The following is a 13,985-nucleotide window of genomic DNA, read 5'->3' as shown; positions in this document are numbered from 1 at the left end:
CAGCGGGCAGCAGCAGCAGCAGAAGCATCATCAAGAACGGGAAGGGTGAACATTCTACCCAGGTTCGCAGACTTAATTCCCTCGGTGAAAAGCTGCTAACATTCTCTTGAAGATCAAGATTAAGGGTAGTGATAGAATTGTATCCAACTCACTTTTGAGAGAGAGAGAGAGAGAGAGAGAGAGAGAGAGAGAGAGAGAGAGAGAGAGAGAGAGAGAGAGAGAGAGAAGTTGAAGAGCATACCCAGATTTTAAATCTGTATCTACCAACCTAGTTTCAAAATTTCTGCACTTGGGCACAGATAGACCATTCAGTAAAGTGCTAGCTTAAGGACCTGAGTTCAAATCCGTAACAGCCGTGTCAGCATCCAGGCGTGATAGGGCACAACACCCATGTCAACCTCCAAGTGTGATGGGGCACAGCACCTTTGTCAGCATCCAGGCATGATGGTGGTGTACCATAGCCCCAGTGCTGGAAGGCAAAGCCCAAATGGTCCCTGGGACTTGCCAGTCACTCCATCCAGTCTAGCCAGTAGCAAGCACTAGGCTTAGTTAAGAGATCCTATCTCAAAAACAGGACAAATCGCAATTGGGGAAGACACTTGATGTCAGCTCCTGGCATGCACAAACACATTTCCAACACAAACATATATAAAATGAATTAATTTATAAAGTCTTTGCACCTACTCACTAACATACCAAACTAGCTTTTTTAATGGCCTTGCTCTGCTGAGCTAAGGAGATCCATCTGTGTTTGTCCTAAATCATTTCTACTTCTTAGACTCTTGTCAATGATAGTTTTATAAATGTTATGGGATTCTCTCTTCCCCGTGGAGCAGTCCCTCCCCTCCCCAACCAATGGAAGTAACGCTAAATCTAGAACACTGGAGTCCCAGTGCCTGAGTGAGTGACTTTATGCTCTGTGGAGAAAGTCGTATTATTTTCTCTGAGGAGAGTGAGTTGCCCCAGCGAGGCAGTGATAGTGGGAACAAACTTTCTGGTTTTCCATTTCGTTCTGTTACAAATGGCATGTTCTATCAATCAAAGCCTGCTGGGAAAGATTTTGTCTTTCCTTGTTGCAGTTTAATTTTACCCTCTGCTGAACTCAGGTACCTTTTAAGTGCAAAGCTGAATTCACATTCATCTGAGTCCTCTCCAAGGTGGATCTGGACTCATTTATGGGACCACTTGTGAGACAGGAATTCGTCTAATTAGTGGGTTTAGCTGTGTTTACCCACATAGATGATCTAATTGTAATGTCCAAGGCACTTCTCAGCTGATGCTCTTACATCAGGTACTGCGACAGATTTATTGGTGGTCCTGATGCAGTTGTCACCGTGTGTGAATGAAGTGTACTGTCTAGATGAGTGAACAGGTTTATTTCGAAAGACGGCGGCAGGGAGCTCGTGTCTCTCCTATAGTGGTGGGCAGCAAGCTCTTCATGTGGGAGAACCGTGCGAAATGGGGGGTGGCCTATGAGGTATTGCTGAGAAGAGTGAATTGATACTTAATCCATCTTCAGAAGACTCCATTAATGGCGCCATCATTCAGTCCCGAAAGGCAGCCAGAGTAGAAATACCCTCTGCGAAAGAGCGCCGCGGTATGTAATGAGCTCCGCTTGGTTGCCGGGATTCTGAGCAGCTGTTCCTGCTGCTGCTCCGTGCCCTGTGCGATGCCCGGGGATACCTTTCATGATGATGGCCTCAAATTCCATGCTGCAACCCGTGGCTTTCCTATGTTTGCTTAAACATAAAAGCTACTGAAATGTCTTTGTCTCAGAATTGATTATTGATGCTTAATTGCTCTGCCTGGTGACCCTTTTCATTATGGCTGTTCCATTTCCCCAACCTGAACCTGAGGTATAACAACTGCATTACTCTACCCCAGTGCCAGCAGCTGAGGTCTGCATAGGAGCAAGAGCTAAGCCAGAAGGACAGAAACTACCAAGCCCCTTTTAGGCAGTTGGAGTCACAGCGTAAGGAAGATGACAGGGTGAGAAAAAGAGCCCGCTTGTGCCCTTCAAGACAGAACTAGATTGTCAGCTCTGCAAACAGAGTGTCACCATCCATTCCGTGGCACATCCTGGTTAGCACTCAAGCTGTGGCATATGGTTGTCTGTCTCGGTGTAACGCATCGCGAGTCTACCAGCTTAAACACAGCACACAATCGTTGTCAATGTTCTGGGTTTTCCGGGTCAAGGTATCTCGCCGATCCAGTTGACAGCCATGGCTGGGGCTCACCTGGAACTTCACTTTAAAAATGGTCCACTTCCAGACTTGCTCAGGTTGTTGGTCAAGGTCTCACCTTCACTCCTAACCAGTGGCCAAAGGTTACCTGCGATTCCTTGTGATAGTGGTTTTTCCAACAAGACTATTAAGAAAGATCTGATGCCAGCCATTGAGATGAAGGTTGTTAGGGGCTGGAGAGATGGCTCAGTGGTTGGGAGCACTGGATGTTCCTCCATAGGTCCTGAATTCAATTCCAAACAACCATATGGTGACTCACAGACATCTGTAAGGAGATTTGTCGCCCTCTTCTGGCCTGTAGGCATACATGCAGACATAACACTGTATACATACATACATACATACATACATACATACATACATACATACATACGGACGGACGGATGGACGGTTAGGTTCTTTTATAACCACAGCAGAGAAATGACCACATTGCTTTGCTTCATGCTACTGTATCAGTGTAAGTCACTCCAAGGCCCAGGGTACTTGGAATAAGCATTCCTGGAGGCCTTCTAGAACCATCCTAGCCCAGCCTTCCATGGTTCTTCAGTACAGACTTGCTGAATGAATGATGTTAAAGAGCTGGTTACATGTAATTAGATTAAGAGCACTGTTCACTTACCTGTCACCTCGTCATATGGCTACAGGTACAGCCAGCCTTTTGACGTTGTGATACAGCATTGGCATCTACAAAATTCACATTTGAGAACTTTGCACAGGTGTCTTGGTCAGGATCTCTGTTGCTGTGAAGATGCCATGATCACGGCAACTCATGTAAAAGCAGACGTTTCATTGAGCTGGCTTACAGTTCAGAGGGTTAGTCCATTACCATTATGGTGGGGCATAGTGGCATGCAGGCAGACCTGGTGCTGGAGAAGGAACTGCCTGTTGATCTCAGGCAGCAGAAGGAATCTGTGTCACCTTGGGTGTAGCTTGAGTGTAGGAGACCTCAAAGTCAGCCCCCACAGTGACACACTTTCTCAGTGAGGCCACACTTACTCCAGTAAGGTCACACCTAGTAATAATGCTACTCCCTTTGAGCTCATGGGGGCCAGTTACATTCAGACTCCCACAGCAGTGTTTTTTGTTTTCGTTTTGCTTTGTTGTTTTAAATCATGAGATCAGAGAGATGACCCAGTGGCTAGGCGGCTTGGAGAACCAGAGTTATGACACCCAGGAGCCTCATAAAAAGGCAGATGCAGTTGTGCTTGCCTGTAACCTGAGCACTGTGGAAACTGGAGACAGGAGGATCTCCGGGACTTTCTGAATACTGGCCTAACTGAAAAATGTCAAATCCCAGGTTCAGTGAGAGACCATGAAGGGGCAGAGAACAAGAGAAGCTATAGGAAGTCACCCAGTGTCCTGCATTTACTTACTTACACACAAAAGGTGCAGACACCAGCACACACACCACCACAGAATCGGCAAGCGCCATATGTACACCACAGCATTTTTAAAATACCAGCAAAAATCTATAAGTCTTTATTTGGCAATTTTGTATCTGGTCACATTCATAGCGATGCTGGGTTTCATACAGCCTTCAGGCCATGATTCACCTCCCCAAGTCATGTCATTTTAATATTTTATTTGCTTTCCTTTTTTTCCCAACCAGTGCTGAAGGCACCACACTCAAGGCATGCAGGGCAAATGCTGTCCCAGTAAGCTACCCCCGAGGCCCCACTTAAATATTTTACACATGCCACCTCTCCACTGTTTACCTATGCTTCCCGCCTTCCTAATAGAAGCAGTGGCATTCTCTGCTGCTAGAAAAGGATTTTCTGCTGCCACGAGGATCAGTCTGGCAACCATTTGATCTGGTACGCCTTGTTTCTTGTATTTCTCTTGCTGCATGCATGGCGGGGATTTACATCGGTCCCTACACAGCCCTTTCTGGATCCTCTCTGTCTTTCATGAATCAAGTGCCTGGAGCCGCTTTTTGCTCGGAGGGAATGAAAAAAGCAAAGGTGAGAGTTCACATCGAATGTGTTTCTTGTTGAATTCTCTCTGTGCTGGGAAATGGCTGGCCCTGCTTTCTCTCCTAAGCTTTTGCGGTTGTCCAGGTTTGCGGTCCATGGCAGGAGCATTACCAAGGGAGAGTAAGGACTGTTCAGCGTGCCACACAGAACAGAGAGAAACACCTGGCCAGCTGTAGAGGTTGAAACACACTGCTCTTCCGCCCCAGGTTCCCGCAGATCACACACATTTCCCTCTCCTTTTTAATCCAAAGGTCACAACAGTATCACTGTGAGACAGTGAACATTGCAGCTTAAGACTCTAGGTTGGGCTTTATGGGTTTGGAATTTTGTGTGTGCTCTGTATTCCAAGAGCCTACTCTCTTTGGAAAAGGCTAGCTTGGATGGGACAGGCAGTTTTGGAACCGTATCATCGGCTGGTGGGAGACACATTGAAAGACACGGGACAAAAGCCCACGTGGCCCTGTGCTGGTACTGTTTGCCCACAGCCTCCTCCTCTTTCGTGGCTTTGCATTGGGCTAGAGGTGAACTGAAAGCCAAAGAAATGGGCTTGACCACCACACTCAAGACCCTGATGCCCGTGAATGTGGGATGTGGCCTACATGGACAGCAAGCAAGACTGTCTTGGCACAGTCTAATTGGGCAGATTGGTGGCTTTTGGTGGAGATGACTAACTCCTGAATTAACTAGTAACCCCCAAGAATATTAGCTAACAGTAATTAAGCCATGTCAGGGCCTGAGCTCTGTCAGACAGACAGGAGGTTGTACCCTGCTAGCACGCATCTCGTTTCGTGCCAATCCTTACCGGGAGCTACGGCACAGAGACTTTTCATCTCCTTGGCAGCTAGTCCTCGAGGTCTGTCTGTCAAGTGCTGGAGGCCAGATGATAACCACGGGCTAGATCCTTCCCCTCGGATGAGGGCGCTCTGTTCCCTGCGGCTGTGGTGACACTTTTCATAGAAGCTGGTAGGTTAGGCTGAAAGGCTAATACTGGAGTGTACGTGGTATGCGGACGTGTTTGCTGTATTCTTACCTGTATGAGGATTCAGGTGGCTGTGTGGATGTTCAGCTCTTTTGTTCTCCGCCTTATTCCCTCAAAGCAGGGTCCCTCACAGAGCCTGAAGCTAGGCTGCTAGCCTGCAAGCTCCACTGATCCTCCTGTCCCTACCCACCACAGTGCTGGGGTTAGGCCCACACAGCTGTGCCTGGCTTTGGTACATGCATCCCTGGACCTGAACTTAGGTCTTTATCTTCATAAGTGAGTGCTCTTACCAGTTGAGCTACCTCCCCAGCCCTTGACCTTGGAAATTTTAGAGTCCCATTTAAAGCCACCCTGAGGATTAGGAAGCTACTCTTAGATTCTCCTGGAGACTGTAGTGTGCCTTTCAAGAAAGGTCCTACAGCCTTGCTGTACACCACTCCCCTGTCCCCATGCCTGTGCTTTGCCTGTTTCTGAACCTTGTCCTCATTTTCCTCCATGATTTCCTTATGAGGTGGGGTGCTAAGTGCTTCAGCCCCTCTGATCCCACATTTCACGATCCTATTAACAGCAGTGACAGCCAGTGGAGAAGATGGTGTTGAGGTGACAAAAGAGAAGAACCCCTGAGCATCTACAACTGAGTCCAATAAGAGACTGGGGAAGGGAAGGGTGGTTGGAGTGTCGCTTAGCAGGGACTGAGTTAGTGGGCGTAGACACATTGCTTAATTTACAGGGACTGGGAAGATAGCTCAGTGGGTAAGATAGCTTGCTTTATAGTCAGAGCCTGAGTTCAGACCCCTGGCACCCACATAAAAATTCATGGACAGCCACGCACACCCATAAGCCCAGCACTGGAGGGCAGAGATGGAAGGATTGCCAGGAATTGCTGGCTACTATCTATCCTTGTTAATTTTCTTTGCTTGTACTGCCATACAGACCGTGACCAAAGCAACTTGGGGAGGAAAGGGTTTATTTGACCAGTTACAGACCATCGCTGAGGGAAGCTGAGGCAAGAACAATAGCCAAAGCCTTGGAGGAATGCTGTTTTTTGGCTTGCTCAGCTTGCTTGCCTAAACAATCCAAGACTACCTCCTCAGGGGCGGCAGCACCCCAGGGACTAGACCTTCCCATACCAATCATTAATCAAGAAACACCCCTACAAATTTGTCTCTGATAGAGACATTTCCTAGTTGGGGTTCCCTCTTCTAGAAAACCCTGGCTTGTATCTGGTTGGCAAAGCAAAAACAAACAAATAGGAACACACACACACACACACACACACACAAGAGTTTAATGTTAATAGCAGAAAGTAGTCACTCTTAGCTGCAGGTAAGGACTCCGTGAAATGGGGAAGAGGCCAAGGTGAAAACAGTCGGTACCAGGAAGCTCCTAACAGCAAGGTAGCCAAGCTGTGGTAGTCAGAATGAAAGAAACTGCCGTCTCCATGCTGTGTGGCTCTTAGGTGAGTGAAATTGAAGGGAAGGAGACTGATGTGAAATTGGACCTCATGGGAAGCGCGTGCCCTCCTTCTGGTCAGGTGTGTTAGCCTCTGAATGCACAGTTACCTGCTAGCCCTCGGGCTGGTTGGATCGTTACTGCAGTTCAGGAAGGCGGTACAGAATCTCTGCCGTTTGACACTCCCCACCCCCCACCCCCAACAGCTCTGGTTCATGGGATAGCTCTGCCCTCTGCAAACGTAAATCTTTTTTTCCCAGGAGGGTGGTTGTTACTGGATAGGAGGTTTGTGATAGGAAAGTAGCAGCTGCCGATGTCGGATTTGGGGCAAGGAAGTTGTCTTGGCCATCCTATCTACCAGATGGCCCGGGCCTGATAGATTGACAATTATTAGAATCTGAGACAAGGGCCAAATGGCACAGGGTTCGGGAAAAGGCAATAGGAGCCTCTTTGAATGCGGCACACATGGTCAGCTGGGATTGCTCCACGTCTGTTTTATTTTGCTCCACGTTGGGATGAGCACAGCCCATCCCGGAGTGCCTGGATGATAAGCATAGACGGACAGACGACTGGGAGCCTGGGGCTGCTAATTTGATGGTGGTACAAACCCAAGTGGTTAGTGACCACGTGCAAGGGAAATTTGGTGTGTTAGATTTCAGTGCTCGTGCCTGAAGTTAATCTCTGTCCCAAAGTCCATCCGTGTCAGCTTCCTGTATTGGCGATGTCTCCATGTATTGGAGTTATATCTAAAGGCAACCAGAAACCTTCTGTCCTATTTGTGTGCCATCCATTTGAAGGTGACTATGGCTACAAAGCTGCTCAGAATTGGAAGTGCCAGGAGCTACGGTTTTCAGTTCAAGCACAAGTTATGTGTGTGCATGGTGGGGGGAGAGTATGCCCCCCCATCGTTTTTAAACTCCTTTGTGGATGTTCTGGCTTCTCTGTGTTACCATGCAATTTCTTTGATCTTAAAGTGGAAGAAAGCAAGTTTCAAGAGCCAGGAAACCTCCTCGTGTGGCTCTGAAAGGAGCGGCATATTACAAAATTGAGTAGATGTAGAGCAAAACGTGTGGATCTTTTGAAATTTAACTCGAAGTGGTTTTACTGACACACAGAGATGCTTGGGGTAGGACCTCTGCTGTTGGCTATTCATTGAAATGGGAGAGCTTCGGATAGACTGTTGTTCAGTGGGACCCGCCCCAGGCAGACACTGTCTATGCTGAACCCGAGGCACTAGGATGTGGACACAGAAGCTGTGAGGGTTCACGCCTGATTCAGAGCCCCATTTTTCTCGCCCTCTCTCTCTCTCTCTCTCGGCCGCCTTCTAGCTGGAACAGAAACCAGAATGTAAACACGGGTTGCTAAAACAGCCTTGTTCACTGCCATCGTGTTAAAAAAAAAAAAAAAAAAAGCTGCTCACGTTGCTTAGCTGATATCCACAATTTTGTTTAAGTGGCAAATTGATTGAAACAGTCAGTGGAAGGGATTATTTCAGTGAGGGCTTTGCCTTCCTGGAACAAATCTACTTATTAGCATGCGGTTTGGATTCCCCGCCCATGGACTGGAGAATGAGCTCGGTATTATTAGGCAGTTTCTTTGACTAACCAACAGCTCCATTTCCTTCGCCTTTTCCTCGCCTGTCTTCTCAGCGGCAACTGAAGAGGCTGTACAGAGACTTGCGATCGTGGGTTTCTCTGAATCCAGGGTCAGGCCTTTGAGCTGAGATGAGACCAGGTCTGAGTGGTGAACTCGGAACCGCTGTAATCAGAAGTGAACAGAAATGGAGCGTGGATTAGTTTGCCTGGTTATTTCCCACTTGTATGTTATCAGTGGGTGTCAGTCACGGAGGATTAGGAGCACCTCCTCTGAGCCTTCACACCATCAGACAGGACTAAATGCACCGAGGGGCTCCTGACTGTAAGACATCCCTCCTCATCTCGGATGGAGCATCCTGGTACAGTAATCCTCCTTAGCTGCAAGGGCTGCATTCCAAGCAAATGCTACAGCCTGAAGGTCATATCAGACCTAACACAATTATGTATTTTTCTACCCATGCGTACCTACAGTAAGGTTCAGCAGGCAGATTAATTAATTAATTAATTAGTATACACAGTAAGAAATTAACAATAATATCTAATTAGGGAGTAGACGTGGAGATTCATGCCTGTCATCTCATCACTTGGGAAGTAAAGGCGGGAAGGTCAGGAGTTCAAAGTCATCCTTAGCCAGATGGCAAGTTCAAGGCAAACATGGGCTGCATGAGACCTTATTACAATGCAAACAAACAAAAAAACTAATAACAGAATAACTATAGCAATGTACTACAATAAAATTGCTGGCATTTGGGGGTCATTGGTGAGGAAAATAGGGCTCCTTGAACAAAAGCAATAGTGACTACAGGGCATCTGATCTGAAATCTAAGAGGAGAGGACTAAGGGACCAACAAGAAGGAAACTGATCCTGTGTGGGCACACAGGGCAGTGGGCTCACTTATGGTCGAGACATCAGAAGATTCCATCCCCAACCCAGAACAGTGTTCACTTTCAAACATAGGAATTATTTATCTCTCCTTTGGGGTTTCCCTCCTTCTTGCTTGCTTACTTTCTGAGACAGAGTCTTCTATCCCAGGCTTTCTTTGGACTCCCTTTGTAGCTGAGGATAACTTGAACTGAGCCTCTTGCCTCCGTTTCTTAGTGCTGGGGTTACAGACGGGCACCATCACCACACCCTGAGAGGACTTTCCTGTCTAATCAATCTGTTCAGACCATAGCTGACTATAGGAAAAGGAAATAATAAACAGCGAAACTTTGCCTGCTGTTTCGAGAACGTTGCCATCCTAGGCAGCAGGAGGGTGGCAGAATTTTGAAGGGCTGAGTCAGCTGAATTGGTCTGGTAAGGAATCCCGTTTGGAAAACTGTAGAACATAGCATACAACATAAGCAACATGCAATGGCAGAGAAAATTATCAGAGCCATTCCTCCCATTTCAGCCCCTGCACAGTCATAGAAGCTCCTTTATGTGCAGTTGGCTCTGTTGAAAGAAAAATGAGCCTGGTTGGTTGAAATCACAACCATCCGATTATTCCTACATTCTTTGCATTGGCTCGCTGGCCCTGCTTGGCGGAGCTCCAGCTCTGCATGGGTTGTAGGGGTTGAGCAATGGCCACATGGCTTCGAGTGGACTTGCTTACCTCTTGGTAGCTGGGGAACTGGAAGGCCATCAGCTAGAAGTGCCCGTGTTCCCTCCTGTTCCATTTGAGTCTATGGTAGGCAAGTTTGGGGTTCTCCGCAGGGTGGTCTTATGGTCCCAGTGCTGAAAGAGCATCCGCCTTTGTCACATTCGCCAGATGAAGCTCTGGCAAACCCTATCTCTGGAGGAGTGTGTGGCAAGGAGGGAGGGTGTCTGTGGCCATCTTTCCATCTCTCTCCACAGACTTGGAGGGTTTAGATAGTTAGACTCACGTGAACATTTCCACTCCCCCGAGTTAACCTCTTGCTGCATAACAAAATACAGAAGATTTATTTTGACTTATATTGTATGTTCCACTCCATGATTGATTGCCCCCCCCCCCCACTTTGGCCATTACATAGGGAATGTGTAGTACTGTTAACCTCATCACTCAGCAAGCCAAAGAGAAAGAGGGTGGGTCTAGCCCAGGAATGGTCCCCAATGACTGAGAACCTCTCAACTAGTCCATCACTCCTAACGGTTCCACCACCTTCCCATAGCATCCCCTTAGAGACAAAACCTTAAACCCACAGCTAGAGGACACTCTTCCAAAACACCCTTCTACCTTCGGCCTCCAGACAGGGCTTTTCCTCCAGACGCTTACTCTGTTCTGGGCTTTTGAAATGTGACACACTCACCGGTGAGATTCTCTTCGCCTGCATGTAGTCTTGAATTGTGATTCTTTTGGGGGGGGGGGCTTATTTTAAATTTTTGATTAGTTACTTGATGTGATGGAAACATAGTATTTCTTCACATATAATTTGGATTTGGTATATCTTATGGATATTTGCCATATGTTGGCTTTTTAAGAATGTTTTATACTTTAATCATTGCATAGCCCTGGTCTGGGCTCGCTTTCAGGCATGGGCTCAGTCATGGCAACTTTTAGGATTTTACCTGTATGTTCTATCACTGTGAGTCCTCTAACACTGTCCGTGTTTCCCTGTTCGTTCCTTTCTTCCTACCTCCCTCCGTCCGTCCCTCCCTCCCTCCTTCTTTCCTTTCTTTTTTCCTCCCTTCCTTTCTCTGTAGTGTTTACAGTGTAGAGGTGACTTTCTCATTATCTTACGTTACTAGTCTATAAAGATCATACTGCATCATGGTCCCTGTGTTCTGAAGGTGGGGTATAATGTGGGGCTCTAGACTTTGAGCCCTTCAGCACACTGCTGGCCTCTAACATCTGGTAGTGCTTCATTGTAGGGGATAGTTGTGAGCACCACTGCTGTCTAACAGCATCCTATTCTTTCCCAGACAGATGTCAGGGGCTCTCTAGAATCCCGTACCACCCCCCTCCACCCACTGTAGCTGTCAAAAAACAGAGATGTCCTGGGAATGATCACATGTTCCCTTAGCGGGGCAGTGTCTCAATTTACCATTTTGAGCCACTGTAGTGTCCTGGAGATGCTGGAGCAAAAAGGGAAGGAAATGTGTGAAGTGTGGATTAGTCTCCAAGAGAGCAAGACAGAAACAGCAGCTCAACAGGGATGGGGGCGTCTGCCTAAGCTGGAAGTGGTGTGTATTCTTTGTAGTCCCGAGAAACTCAGCATAGGGCTGGCTCTGGATTCCTCTGCGTTAACTTGAAACAGCAAATTGGGTCTTGCTGCACATTGAAAGGTTCATCAATATCTCAACTTCATTATGTGAGAAGTGGATTAATAGGAAATGCAGTCCCTGAAGGGGAAAAATGCAGGAACTATGCTAACCGCAGATAATGGATTTTGAAAAGCTCCTTATTTTTAGGGGAGAAAGAGAGCATACATAGGAGTAGAAAGGATGTATCCTGACGCATCCTATACCTACCATTCAAGTCCTAAGTGATGGATTCAAGGTCAGTCTCCCATCTCCCCACTCTCCCAGTTGCTGCCCACTCCTGGATTGTTTTAGAAGCACACTTCACACATGATTCTGCTTCATTAAATCGTTTCTTGTACATATCGAAGAAAAATAGCTAAAATTATAACTCTAGCATACTAGGGATATTTTCATCTACAAAAGGCAGTAATATACTAAGAAGTATCTAAAACTTGAAGGAAGGAGCCAGTGGGGCCCACGGACCATGAGGCTCGGTCTGGAGTAGCATCGATTCTAGAAAGAAGATGAAGAACATTATCTTCCTGCCATCCTGCTTTGATGGTTCTTACGAATGCCCACAGAGAACAGGGCTTTTCCAGGGGACCTGGGGTCTTTGCAGAGGAGAATGAACTGGCAGGGACCGTTTTCTAAGGAGCAGGGAAAAGGCAGTCAGCAGGGGGCAGTGAGTGTTGGGTCCATGATGGATTGTTCTCTGGTGACTTTTTTTCAACCGACCGGGAGCAGTAGCTTTTTAAGGCTTTGCCTAAAGGTGCTTAAGGTGGTGTGTCTCTCCTGTTATAATGTATTCTGAGAAGTTTCTTTGTTGTGATTGAGACTTCCCTCACTTGATTTTACTGTGTTGTAAATCTCCGGCATTTGGTGAGCACCGTGGTATAGGCGAGAGCCGAACAGCTCACTGGATGCATCCATTTCCCGCTTCTCTTCAGAAGATTAAACTGAGGCCGTTGTAGCTGATGCCAGGACAGATTTAACCAATCGTGTTTCCTTTACATGTAGGTCAGTCCGAGGGACAATTCCGCACTGGATCCTATTATCCACGGGTTGAAGGGCGTCGTCCATCACGGTGAGTAAGCTTCCTTTTGCTGGAAAGGGAAGTGCTGGAATCTTCACCTGAAGGACTCAGGTTATCTTGCAGAGGACAGAGGGTGATGTCACTCCTTGCCCTCTGCTGTGCAAGGGCTTTAGAGCCATTATCTTACGAGTAAAGAACACCCACAGTTATAACCTGCACAGTTATAACCAGCCTGGCTTCACAGCGAACCATTTGTTTCCCCTCAGGTATTTCTGTGAATGCCCATATTGTAAATCAGAGTGTTCCATGATACACGATTCTCGGGTGTTGTATCTGCCATTTGTCTCCCTACTCTTCTCAAAATACTCCGTTTTCAAGTTCCTTGCCACTGGTGAATATTTTTGATCTGCCTCTCAGATTTAAGAGGGGAAATACAAGTAGCCAGGACAAGCCATTGAGCTTCAGGCTGTAACCCAGCACCTTGCAGCTGCTGGCAAGGAAAGGGCAGGGCTGGCGCTCTCTGCAGCAGACATCATCCCCTCAGGCACAGACCTGGGAGAGGAAGGAAGATGAATGAGTTCTGTCTCTTCCAGCTGGTTTTATTGGCAGAATTTCCCTGCAACTATATTCTCAGCCATGCATCATTACCTGTGGCACAAGGATGCTCCCGTAGCAGAAGCACCCTAGCTTGCAGGAAGGTGTTGAGTCTGGAGCTCATGTAATGATTTGTAAAGTTTTAACAATCTAATTAGAATTCCAAAGACATTGACAAAAATAGCCCTGGTCGCCATAGTAAATCTCCCTCCATTTCTTCCACTGTGATGAAATGTCTTCACACCTTTTGAGAGGATTGTCTTCCGACATGAGCCAACTCTGTAGAGCTTAGCAGATACCTCTTCCCGGGAAACTAAACTTGTTATCAGAGTCCGATTAAACTGGATTGAGCATTAATTGTTCTGTTCAGTCAGGCAGCAGGTAACAAGAATAAGCCAAGAAAAACAGCAAAGCAGAGAGCCAGGCCATGGCTCAGTCGGTACAGTGCCTGCCTTACAAGCCTGAGGATCTGCGTGCAGATCGCCAATATGCACATTAAAAGCCACGCTTGGCAGCATATGTCCTAACTCCAGTGCTGGGGTGGGGTGTGTGCAGAGACAAGAGAACCCTGGATCTCACTGGTAGACCAGCCAGCCCAGCCTAGTCCACGAGAGACCCTACCTCAAAATTTAAGGTGGAGGGAGGTCGAGGAAAACGTCCGCCTCTGCCATCTGCCCTCCACATGCACCTCACGTGAATCCTCACATACTCATCTGCCACACACATATTAAAGACACATACATGGACAAAGAACGAAGGACTGTATGACAATCCCATGACAGCATCCCATAAAGCTTTTTCACTTGAAGAAGCTTGCATTGTTCCCTTCCAGATCTGTGTTAATAAAGGCACGCCTCCAGTTCTGGGAATCAGACCCAGGGTCCCACTGTTAGTAATACTCCCCCACTGAG

General features: G+C 47.2%; 1 protein-coding gene across 2 annotated transcripts in view; it reads left to right on the top strand.

Annotated features, from left to right (window-relative positions):
* Ptprg (protein tyrosine phosphatase receptor type G) overlaps window positions 1-13,985 on the top strand; it is a 660,978-nt gene that overhangs the window by 500,433 nt on the left and 146,560 nt on the right. For both annotated transcript variants that reach the window (XM_038349433.2, XM_038349432.2), the window contains exon 6: window positions 12,465-12,531. In XM_038349433.2, the coding sequence (XP_038205361.1) occupies window positions 12,465-12,531 (67 nt within the window). The remainder of the gene's footprint in view (window positions 1-12,464; window positions 12,532-13,985) is intronic.

The sequence above is a fragment of the Arvicola amphibius genome, chromosome 12 (assembly GCF_903992535.2).
Source record: "Arvicola amphibius chromosome 12, mArvAmp1.2, whole genome shotgun sequence".
Lineage (NCBI taxonomy): Eukaryota > Metazoa > Chordata > Mammalia > Rodentia > Cricetidae > Arvicola > Arvicola amphibius.
This window is presented reverse-complemented; position numbering and strand designations above follow the sequence as displayed.